This window comes from Lepus europaeus, chromosome 16 (genome assembly GCF_033115175.1).
Source record: "Lepus europaeus isolate LE1 chromosome 16, mLepTim1.pri, whole genome shotgun sequence".
Lineage (NCBI taxonomy): Eukaryota > Metazoa > Chordata > Mammalia > Lagomorpha > Leporidae > Lepus > Lepus europaeus.
Window position 1 is genome coordinate 1432946 of NC_084842.1, and position 12121 is coordinate 1445066.

The 12121-nt window shown below is 50.1% G+C and overlaps 1 protein-coding gene across 3 annotated transcripts in view; it reads left to right on the forward strand.

Moving 5' to 3' along the window:
• The first annotated feature begins 1038 nt into the window (after nucleotides 1–1038).
• Nucleotides 1039–12121, forward strand: part of KAT6A (lysine acetyltransferase 6A) — a 120001-nt gene continuing 108918 nt past the window's right edge. Inside the window, exons 1-4 of one of the 3 annotated variants that reach the window (XM_062213661.1) lie at nucleotides 1039–1134; nucleotides 2663–2868; nucleotides 3029–3116; nucleotides 3413–4336. In XM_062213661.1, the coding sequence (XP_062069645.1) occupies nucleotides 3737–4336 (600 nt within the window). In that variant the 5' untranslated portion in view covers nucleotides 1039–1134; nucleotides 2663–2868; nucleotides 3029–3116; nucleotides 3413–3736. The remainder of the gene's footprint in view (nucleotides 1135–2662; nucleotides 2869–3028; nucleotides 3117–3412; nucleotides 4337–12121) is intronic. The other 2 variants (XM_062213662.1, XM_062213660.1) reach the window with 2 other exon arrangements.

Here is a 12121-nt window from a genome sequence, read left to right on the forward strand (position 1 = left end):
CTCCTGACTCCCATGCATTTGGAGAGTGGAGATGAGAGCTCTAGGTCTCTCTGCCCCGCCAATAAACAAGAATTTCCCCAGAAGATTATTTTCTAAATGCCCACTCAGGGCATTTACTTTTTTATTTTTTTGATTTCTTAACGTTGCTAGTGAATGTTACTTGTACACCACTAGGCTGGGCACTGGAGACGCAAAGCCGTTTGGAAGGGTATTTCCTGGGAGTATTCCCGTAAACATCTGCGCGCGCACACACACACACGCATTGACCTGGGAGCATCCCCACAAGCACACACACCCATCGCTACCACACAAGTTCGGAAAAGGAAGCCAACAGCTCGGGTAGGGCCGAGCCCGAGGGCAGCCGCGAAGAGCGAGGGCCGGGCGAAGGCACGCGCTTCCCCGCAACCCCAGCAGGCCGCGAGGCTGTCGCCTCTCCCGCGGAAGGCGGGGCGGGAGGGGAGTGTGACTCAGTCTCTGCCTCCCGGAGTTCCAACTCGGAGCAGACGAAGACAAAGAACCCACCCCGCGCCGGCAGCCAGAGCGGCCGTGACCGGGCGGCGGGCGGCCCCGGCCCGCACCGCGCGGCAGGGCGGCGCCACCTGCGCGCTCAGGTGTGCGCGGCCGCGTCCGCCGCGCGGCCTCCGGGGGCGCCCCCGGCCGCCGCGCCGCCCTCCGCGTCCTCCGGCCGCGCCGCGGGGCCGGGCCGGCTGCGGGGCCCCGCGCCTGCACGAGCCGGACGCGTGAGAGAGGCGCGCAGCTGGGCCGCGGGCCCCGCCAGGCCCTCCGCCCACTCCGGCTTTGGCCTTTTGTACCGGCCCCACGTGACCCGCCCGGCCGGCTCTTCCCCCACGGCCCGCCCCGCCCCTGGCCCTTCCCGGCTCGCGGCCCCGCTCTTCCCGCTCTCCGGCCGCGCCCCCGCCCCCGCCCCCGCGCGCCGCCCGCCCGGCTCTTCCCGCGCCCTCCCCGCGGCGGCCGTTCCCTCGCCGCGCCGCCCCTCCCCCCGCGGCTGTTCCGCCGCCTCGCCGCCCCTCCCCCCGGCCGGAGCTCACTGTCTCCAAGATGGCGGCCGTGTCAGTTTGGGGCATCTCCGCGGTCCGGCCCGGGGCCCCGGGATCCCGGCTCTCTTTCCCCCCGGTAAGTAGCCGCGGGGCCGGCCCCCGGCCGCCCCCGGCCGCCGAGCCCGAGGCCGCGCCGCTCGGGACCCCGCTCCGCCGGCCTCGCGGGGCCGCCGGGCCGCTGCAGGCCCCGCCGCGGCCTGCGCCGCCTCCCGCTGCTCTGCGCCAGGCCTCGGGCTGTGGGGCGCCGCGGCCCGGCTCCCTCGCGCCCGGGGCCGGCGCCCGGCTCCCCTCCCTCCCGGCTGCGCGGCCCCGCGCGCGCGCGCTCGCGCGGCGGCCCCCACCCGGCACCCCCGCCCCCCGCGCGGGGCCCGGCGCGGGAGCCCGGCGGGCGGCCAGGCCGCGGGAGCCCGGGGTGCGCCGGCGAGCCCGCCCTGCCGGCCTCGGGCGCGCCCACCGCCGCGGCCCCACCTGCGCCCCGCCGCGCTGTCGGCTGGGCTCGGGCCCCGGCGCCGGGCCGGGCCGCGGCGCGCGGGGGTGACAGCCGGGCGCTGTTGTGGTGCGGAGGCGGCGGCACGTGCGGCGGGGAGGTGACTGCTGGGCTGTCAGCCCCGGCCCGGGCCGCTGTCAAGCCTGGAGCCCGGGCTGGGGGGCGACGGGGCCGCCTGGAGCTCGGGGTCCTGGGGAGGGGGGCGCGGGGAGCTGAAACTCCCTTCACGTGATTTCATTGTTAAACTTACTCCTCGGCTTCTGTTTGCATCGCGTGGAGGCGGTGGAGCAGCCCGCCAGCCAGCAGGCTGCAACGGTGCTGCTGCCGTCTCAAGTTTTTTAAAGTTTCTCGCCGTTCAGAAAGAGCGCGCGAAGATGCGCTCGAGGGGTTGGGGAGCGGGGGCCCTCGGAAAGCAGGCGCCCTCCGGCCGCGCGGGAGCTCTGTCGGAGCTCGGGTTCAAGTCCGCGGGAGACGCGCGCAGGCCGGCCGGCCGGCCAGTGAGGAGCTGTCATTCATTCCTGCACCTGCCGGCCTGTCGGCTCAGGTGGCAGCTCCGCAGCCGGCCCTCGTGCAGCTCGGGCTGTCTAGTGACTTTTTTTAGTTTTTATCTTTTGGAGTGCCCGATTCCGATCCCTCGCCAAGAGGAAGCGTTGGGGCGCTCTCGGGGGCTTCCTTTTTAGCGAACTGATTTTGAAACAAGCCTTGGCTCAGGTTTGACGTTTCCTCAGCCTTGTGTTGTCAGAGGTAATACTGCCAGCGCCAAGCCTGTGTCTGTCTCCTTTGGGTGTTCATGCCACCTGCAAGAACGGTTGCTGTTGGACCCAGTTTTCTAGCACAGAACTTCCAGAAAACTTAAAACTTCTGCTGCTTTTTTTTTTTTTTTGAGGCAAGGAATTAGTTAAGTCCAGAATGCATCATTTTAGTATGAAAGCATGGCAGCTTTGACGCCCCTCTCCAGGAGACAGTGTATTTATATGTTTGTTTATATATTTACTCATTACTCATGAATGGTCATTTTGAGACAGCAGCACTGAATTTATGGCTTTATCCCATCTGACTTTTCTGTACTGTCGCGTGAGCATTTAACCTGGTGATTCTGGGCCTTTCTCATTTCTAGTCCCCGTCTTCTCCAGACCGCTTAGGAGCAGTTGGGCGGTCACTGCCCTCTCCAGTCTGTGGATGTCATTGTCCTGGTTTGGGTTAGGAGACGTCCTCAGCCTGGAACTCTGGACATTGGAATGAAATGGGACTGTTTTACAATTCTTTAAGCACTCTCACAGCAGACTGTTCTCAGTGTTGTTCCAGTTTGCAAAGTTCAATCAGGTAATACTGTACTTCAAATGTGAGCGAATCGCATTTGTTGTGTCCTTTGATATATTAGTGAACAGTTTCTTAGGGGTTTTCTGCCTGTGTTACTGTTTCTGTCCGCTCTGAATGTCTGGAATTTTTGCAAGATGAAAGACTCACTCTTATTTCATTGCAGGGTTCTTTCTGCTAATCCAGATACTCGTTGAAGTGCTGAATAGTTTCTTGGGGAAAGATGTAAAGGAAGAGTTGAAATTCATAGACTGGTGAGCAGAGATTGGCGAGCGCAGAATAGCCAGCACCCCTCTGGTTGGGTGTAGCGTCAGGTCATTCATGGAACATCTCATCTCGTCTCCTCATTGTATCCTATTTTTTTTTTTTTTTAAATCCCAGTGGTGTACATACATGATTGTTTGGAAATGTAATAGAAGGGAGTGAAAGCCTTCACAGTACCCAGTAAACATTTGTATTCGATTGCTTTAAAGACTAGGATGTTTGAACCATAGCTCATCGACGCTACAGGCCTCAACAGAAAACTGATCGTGTTTCCATTGTTTTTCAGGCATAGGATGCACATTTCTCTGCGCTGAAGCCGGGAATGCAGCGTGTTGAATTCTACAACTTTGCGAAGAGTCCCGCCGGTGGTGCTGTTGAGAAGTTTATTGGGAAGCATGAAGGTGTTTCAGATGACAGGCTGTGTTGGTTTCTGAAGGAAAAGGAAAGAGGCATTCCGCTGGCGTGAACGGAGGAAGGACCCAGGCCAGAAAACTTGTATGCTATGGTTAGCTGGTTCCCAGCCTCCGAGAGTCGTGTTTCCCATGGCCTAGGACTCACTCAGCATCAGGATAAGGGATAGCGACTCTATGGATGTACAGAACCCTTCACCATGGTAAAGCTCGCTAACCCGCTGTACACGGAGTGGATTCTGGAGGCCATCAAGAAAGTGAAGAAGCAGAAACAGCGTCCGTCGGAGGAAAGGATATGCAACGCGGTATCGTCATCTCACGGCTTGGATCGGAAGACCGTCTTAGAGCAGTTGGAGCTCAGTGTTAAAGATGGAACGATTTTAAAAGTCTCCAATAAAGGCCTCAATTCCTACAAAGATCCTGATAATCCTGGGCGAATAGCACTTCCTAAACCTCGGAACCATGGAAAGTTGGATAGCAAGCAGAATGTGGATTGGAATAAACTGATCAAAAGGGCATTTGAGGGCTTGGCAGAGTCTGGTGGCTCCACTTTGAAAAGTATTGAACGTTTCCTGAAAGGGCAGAAGGATGTGTCTGCGTTATTTGGAGGCGGCGCTGCCTCTGGCTTTCACCAGCAGTTACGATTGGCCATCAAGCGTGCCGTTGGCCACGGCAGACTCCTTAAAGATGGACCTCTGTATCGGCTCAATGCTAAAGCGAGCAGCCCGGAGGGGAAGGAGATGTGTGAGTCTCTTTCCTGCTTACCTCCGGTGTCGCTCCTTCCACACGAAAAGGACAAGGTAAGAGCGGTTGGTAGGCATCAGCGATCCTCAAGCTGGGGATGCAAGCCTGCTACAAGGTTACAGTCAGAGGCTGTTGACACTCACATGGAAGCCATATCCAGGTTTTGTGTGTGAGGACCTCTGTGGAGGGATCATGTGTGGTTGGTTATCATTGTGGCTGTGAGAACTTTAAAGGTGCTGATGGTTGCGTTACTCTGAAGTATTTGAAGCCTAAGACTCAAGGTGTAGAATGTTGATCTACCTGGAAGAACTTGTTTAGATTAGAATTAAAAATTGACATATGACTTTAAGATTTATACATAAAGATTCTTAGGTGATCTGCCTAAGACAGTGGACTGCCTTGCTGAGTGGCCAGGTGCTGGAGGTGATGTGGATTTGAAACAAGCAGATGACTCCCAGAACCTGTCTCTGTGTCTGTCCTCCCTCTCGTTGCAGGTTTGCATTAGGAGTGAGGGGATCTAATGGCCCGTGGGGGTGGCTCAGCCTACTTGGTGGTCTTGTTTCAGCTGTTTGCCTTGCAGATTTTGTCTTGTGTTCTGGCTTCTGCGTGCAATGAGGTCCTCATGTTATGGAAGGCAGCCACACAGTGTCCTGACTCGGAAACATTCTGGAGAGCTGGGGGTCTGGTGTGCGGAGGGAGGCCTTACAGCGCTGTGCGTGCCATGCCCGCACGCTGTGCAGCTGACAGGATGGCGTCTCTGCAGTAACTTTGGCTGCTACAAGATAATTTGGGAATGAGGAGAATTTTGTCAGTAGCCGGTTCCTCCCACCCCCAACACTGACTTAATAGCTGTCAATTTTATTTCAAGTGCTCTGAGTTGTAGTTCTTTGGTGAGCTCTGTTTTGGAGTTGGGTTCGCCCTGTGAACTTGGAAATAGAAGCATTATCTATGGTTGTTACTGTTAAAGTCTTTCTCATAGCGTCATGAATGGGTAGAGCCCCATTCACCAGGCAGTTGTGGGATACTCGCGTGTTTATGGAGGAGTGTTGATGAACAGGCCTCCAGCATGCTCTGTCCTGCGGTTCTGTGCTGTGGGAACCTGACCTGCTAAGAACCATTCCTTGGTCATGTGGCTGAAGCTGAATAAAATATAACAGCTGGATTCCTACACCTGTTACCCAGTGATTTCACAGGCTAACTGCATGGAAACGGGAAACTATAGTGCCATACCTGTGAGTTGAGTATCGTTAAGTTCTTGTTAGCGCGCTTGGGTGTTTGCTTTTCTAGTAATTTCCCTTACTTGAATTAGATCTTTTAACTTTTGAAATATTAGTCAGACATAAAAACATGCGTTGGGTGTCCATTTAAAAGGTAGTCGGTGTGGTACAGTGAGGGAGAAGCCCCGGCACCCCGGGATTCGACTTTCGAAAGGCAGCGTGGGAACCGTGGGGTCCATGGAGCCTGGTTTTGCAGCTGAGCCGATGCCCTTTGCTGAGGCCATTGCCGGCACCTTTGTATTTTAAGTTCAATTCAGTAAAGATCTGCTGGTTCACTTTGGTTAGAGAAACCTGACTGATTTCCCCGCTTTAATACATAGTATTGTTAACTGAAGTAACTAAGCTTAGAGTTTGCACTGGGGAAAATTGAGTTTCACTGAGTAGACGGCTTGTGGGTGCTGTTGTCTTTGGAAAGCTGATTTCATGATAACATCCTTAACATTACAGTTGATGAGATTTGTTCTTTGTATGTATTGGAGAGGCGGAGGGAGGGAGGTTGGTGCTCACAGGAGCAGGAGTGCATGCTTCCTCGGCTTGTTTACTCCTCGGGTGCCAGCCTTGGCAGGGTGCGGCTGCAGGAGTGGAAGCTGGGCGCCTGAGCTCAGTCCAGGTTTCCCACGTGGGTGGCCGCATCCCAACTACTTGACAGCCAGAGTGCGCACCAGGAGGAAGCTGGAGTCAGGAGCTGGGGGTGGGCTTGGAGCCAGACACTGCCAGGGCGCAGATGTGCCCACCCGTGCCTCGGTCCTTGGGCCAGATTCTCCCCCCCCCCCCCAGTTCCCCCAGTTCTTTATTTTTCAATGAGGTCTTTGAGGAAAGTGTTTCCTGAGTGACTCTCTCCGCCAAGCTTGTGGAACACTCACACTCAGATTCATGATGCGGGGGACTCTGGGGCAGGGATTGCTCCTCCGATGAACATGTCCTGTCTGCTCCTTTATTGTGTTTCCGCCGTTTTCCATCCTTTCCTTCAGACCAGCCAGTCCGTTCCTTTGCAGAATTGTTTGGCTTACTGTTACGAACACAGAGAACCTTAAATAAACAAACAAAATCCAGAGTTTATTTGACAGTGCTGGAGAAAGGAAGCACTTTTACTTTTAGGCATTAATTAATTCAGCAAATAGTTGCTGAGTGCCTGCTGTGGGCCACACACTGTGCCTGGAACTGAAATGGCTTTGTTTTCTCTGCAATGCTGTCTTACCTGTCTGCTGGGCCTGGCTGCTGTAGGGTGGGAGATGAAACCCAAGGGCGATGTGGAGTGGCCTGAGCCAGTGCCTGTTCACTTTTTCCTGTAATCAATTCTGTTTACTTATTTGTGATACTAACTTTTGGGGGAACCTGTTAGATTTTTAGCAGCTTTTTGTTCTTTTGGGGAGATCAACTGTACAGAAGTATTTTTAAGAGGCATTTTTGAGAATATCAGTGAACTTCAGTGTGTTCTTACATTACATTTCCTTCATTATTTTTTATTTATTTGAGAGACAGCCTGCCATCTGCTGGTTTACTGCCCAAATGCCCACAGTGTCTGGTTCCACGCTGAGGCTGCAGTTCTGGTCTCCCACGGGCGTGGCAGGAACCCAGCCACTTGGGCCATCACCACTGCCTGCTCTGGTCTGTAGGCAGGAAGCTGGCGTCAGAGAAGTCTGAGCTGGGAGTCAAATCCAGGTGCTCCCATGTCGGATGCGGGCACCAGTCGCCAGGCTAAACGCCTGCTCCCTAGTGTATTTTCACACTGAACAGTATGGAGGCGGGGCCAGTGCGGGTGCGGCAGGTGAAGTTGCCGCTTGTGACTCTGGCGTCCCATCTCAGAATGCCTGTTGGAGTCCTGACCACTGATTTGGATCCAGCTTTCTGCTGATGGATCTGGGGAGGTGGTGGAAGATGGCTGAAGTGCTTAGGCCCCTGCCACAAATCTGAGAGACCTAGAATGGAGTTTTTGTCTCCTGGCTTTGGGCTGGCTGTTGCGGGTACTTGTGGAGTGAACCAGCAGATGGAAGATCCCTGTCCCTCCATCTCCCTCGCTCCCCTTCTACCCTCCTATGTCTGCCTTTGAGAGAAAAATTTCTTTTAAGATTTTTTTTTTTAATTTATTTGAAATGTGGGGTTACAGTGAGAAAGAGAGAGAGGTCTTCCATCTGCTGGTTTGCTCCCAAATGGTCACAACAGCCAGGACTGTGCCAGACCGAGCTTCCTCCAGGTCTCCCACATGGGTGCAGGGGCCCAAGCATCTGGGCCATCCTCCACTGCTTTCCCAGGCACATTAGCAGGGAGCTGGAGCAGCAGGGGAGCAGCTGGGACTGGAGCTGGCACCCATATAGGATGCTGGCATCTCAGGTGGCGCCTTTACTCACCATGCCACAACGCTGGTCCCATAAATCCTTTTTTAAAGTAAAGTACGGAGGAGAATCTAAGACACTGTGACTTAACAGTTTTATCCCTGTGATAAGATGAATTTCTGAGCTGCTTGTAGGGTATGTGTTTAACTGTGTTTGCTGTATGTCAGGTGTAACTTCAGTGCTGTGTGGTAGTTTCCCCTTTCCCTTGGGGGATGCATTCCCAGACCCCCAGTGAATGTCTGAAGACTGGCTCCCTGGCAGCTGATGGTTCTGCTTAGGAGCACACAATTTCTGAGGGTCTGCAGTGTCACAAAAGCCATAAGCATTCAGGGGAAACTGTACTTCATAGTTTTAATTTGGATGGCTTCTCCAGGCTAGTGATCTTTGGTGTGATGGTTTTCTGCAGTGCTGGTCGGTGTAATATCTGTCTAGTCAGCCCTCTCCTAAGACCCAGGTGTGTGCTGTGTTAGGTGCATTGGACACGTTTTGATTTATGGTCTTTTCAGTTTTCGTTGGGTTTCTTGGGATGCAGTCCCTTTGTAAGTAGAGGAGCCTCTGTGTGTACCATGTTTTTCCCCATACATACATACATACATACATACCTGTGATAAAGTTTGTCTTTTAAATTAGGCACAGTAGGAGATTAACAGAGGTAACTTATAATTGAACCAGAACAGCTATAATAATATAATCAAAGTTATTTGAAATTTTATGAGTTACTTATTTCTGGAATTTTCCATTCAGTATTTTTGGATCACAGTTGACTTGGGCAGTTCAAGCCATGGAAAGCAAAAACACAGATAAGGGGAGGACTTCTGTATCCAGAGCGAGTCATGTAATCCTCATATAACTAGCGTGACTCTGTAGCCACCAGCATTGAGTAGCAACTGTGCCTTTACAGACGAAGACACTGAGCTGTAAGAGAGTCTGGCACAAGTCACAGGAGTGTGAGAGGGAGAGCTGGGATTTGAACTGGGCCAGTCCGTGCCTCCCACCTCTTGGAAGTAGTGAGGTGTGATGCCTGCCAGTGCACTCAGGACCAGAGTTGTGAGTGTCAGCTTCATAGTGCATTTCCCCTTTCACTGTGTCCCTCCTTGCCTCTCTGTATTGTAAAACAGATTCTAAAACTGACTTTGGATCAGTGATAAGAATGTGTCAGGAATCAACATTGTGAGTAATACAGTTTTGTGTTCCTGAATGATGTTTTGTTTTGTCTTTCTGTTTTTCCCCTCAAACACAATTCTTACGCTTACTAATTTTCAGTTGTCACCAGAGTTCTGATTTGCAGTTTCGGCCTTGGTTGCATGGGTGTACTAGGGTTTGAATTCGGAACAAAATGTTGCTTCCTTGATTTGGGTTAGAGGTGAGGATGAAGGTGTGTAACTGGCTAAAATAGCATCTTTCTCATATGTTTCTTTTGTCTTGGAATAGTACTGTACAACAGCCTGTTTATTCACTTATGCAGTATTTAGTAGACATTTGAATGCCTAGATTTAGGTCCTGTGGGGGATTGAGCCAGAGATAGGAAATAAATAATTTGGAACCCTGTTTTAATTTATAGAAACACAGCCTTTTCTTTTACAGTCTGTGTTTTTTTCATAACAGGCACGACTGTTTGTGAAATAATTAGATGTTCCTTGGATGAGACTTGTTCCTATTTGAGACTGTGATAGTCCGTTTAAAAGTTGTCTTTGTACACTGAGTCTTGGAAGGGTTTGTGTTCTTTCAGGAGTTAATTTTCACTGACTTGAAACTTCTGGGTTCATTTTACACACTCAGAATAATGTGCTCAAATATACATAGTTAATTTCCCATATTGCTAGTACAAAAAAGTATGTTGCCGATGGAAATCAGCCGGATCGTTGAAGTGTTCTTATCCAGTGGTGTAGCATCGTGGAACGGAATCACAGTTTGCTGAAGCATTCATTTGGAAAGGAAAGAGAAGGTATTGTCAGCTAATGTTGGTGTCCAGGTTGTTACCCAGCCGGGTAACCTGGAGCAGAAGGTTCGAAGGTAAATTTCTTGCCTTCTACTTGTATTACATCTCAATGCAATAAACTTGCAGTCGAGGCTGAATTATTGTGTTTCACTGCACTTTGTATTTTAAAGCGAGTGGGGCTTTGACAGTAATTTAGATATTTTGTTAGAGATACTGCTTAGATCGGGGATATGTTTTCAAGTTACTGAGTGTTAAGGATTAAAACGTTTTGATTTAGATATTTGGAAGTGACCTTTATGTTAAAATTGTTTCACATTTCGTACATTATTTCTTTAAGAAAATTGTTTCTAAGTGTAAGCTTGATTGTTTCAATTTCAAATCATCCTGTTGCTATGATACATTATAAAAAGGGCAATGAATAATAGTTGTCCCTGCTGTTAAACTTAGGGATGTGTGGACTGCTTGACAGAATGCTTGCTCATTTAAAAAAAAAAAAAAAAACTACTCAGAAAGCAAAAGAGGCCACAGAAAGTTGAAGGTACAGTGATGTGGATAATGAAGATTTTGTAGTGTCATGAAGTTTGAGCTAAATAATTTTTCAAGTATATTTAATGACTTAGTTTTTTAATACCATACATATCTTACATCATTATTTATAGCATTTTTTTGGTGACTCTCAGTGTGCTGGGCCCTTACTGTCAAGTCGTTGAGGTGGATTCATTGTAAATATGATTAAGAATCTCAGCAGACTTTATTTATTTAAAAAAACCCAGAAATTTAAAGATAACTCAGGCAGAGACATGTTTATAATACACCATTTGTTTCAGTGTAATCAATTTTGCAGATTTTTTTGGTCTTATTGTTAGCAAATGTGCTTAGGAATTTTTGGCAATTTTGAGCCTGTGGCTCGCATTGCAAAAAAATTTGAGCTGGTGTAGCCTGGGTTAGCCATTATTAAAGGAAACTTGCCTACTTTACCAGTGCGCCCAGCCTGGATATTTCCCTGTGCTTGCAGTGACTAACAGTTCCCTTGTGGCAGATTGATAAAGTAAATGGGAGAGATCAAGGAAGGCCACAGGTGGCTTCGGGATTAGCGTGCAGAGGCTCTCCTCACCCCGGCCTCTTTCTGTTTTGCCTGCATCACATTGCTTACAGAGACCTGTTACCAGCTATCGCTTGTTAAGAGTTCTTGGTGCCCTGGGCACTGATCTGAGTGCTTGAACTTGCAGTTACTGAAGTCGCAAAACAACTCTGTTCTGTTTTGTAGACATAATGTAATATGATAGAATCACTTCAGTAATAGCACGTGGCACCTCATTAAAAACCACGGAAAGTGAGTGTACAGAAATGCAGAATACTGTATATTTCTTCTTATCCTTGCTTCCTGTTTTTTTATTTAGTTCATCCCGGACATAGGAACAGTACTGTGTTTTTACATTATACTTACCTTTAATACTGGTGAAAGCAAATACATACCAAGAACTGTTTGATAACTGTGGAAAAAATTTATACCACACTCCAGGCCCCTGGAGTTTATAAGAATCTCCTTGATGTTTTTTTGCACTTTTTTTCTTTTTCTTTTCCCACTTAAAACTTTTCAGAAAAGACATTTCTTCACTTCCTTGGTTCTTAGCTGTGTGAGAGTACTGACAACAGGTACTGAGTTTGCTGTTTAAAGTAAAATTTAAAAAAAAACTATTTTCTAGGGAACTGGAGAATGTTTCTTAAATCTACAATAATATCTCCAGGCCGTGATTGGAATTCTATTAAGAGAAACAAGTACATGCTGCCGATAGGAATGAAGAGCTGCTTTCTGCTCAGGTTGTGTGCTGGTTGGCTACGCCAGGCTGGGACAGTTCACAAAGGACGCGTGCGGGTGAATGAGACCAGCGGCCACTGTGCCCTTCTGCCCGTCCCAGCTGGAGCGGGCTTAGGGCTCTCTCAGCTGCAGCTGGGTCTCGGGGAGGCGAAGGCTGTTCCTTCTGGTTTTTTCTTTTGCCAGCGGAGTCAGAGTTGCCAACAGATGGCTTTCATCAGCTCTGTGCAGAACTCTGTGAATTCAAGGCCAAAGAGTGACTTTCAGCTTCATTAGGGGACAGGTGAAGAAACAGTTTGTAGTATGGCGCTGTTTTGTTAAGGGTTGAAATCAATGTTGCATGTAGATTTGCAGAATACCATTCTGGGTCAAAACAGTTTTTAACTGCCGGCTGTGTGGTGGGGCGCTCGGAGACTGCTGAGAAAAATAAATCTGGCCATAGTGTGGACTGAGGTATATTTTGTAGTTGAATTATG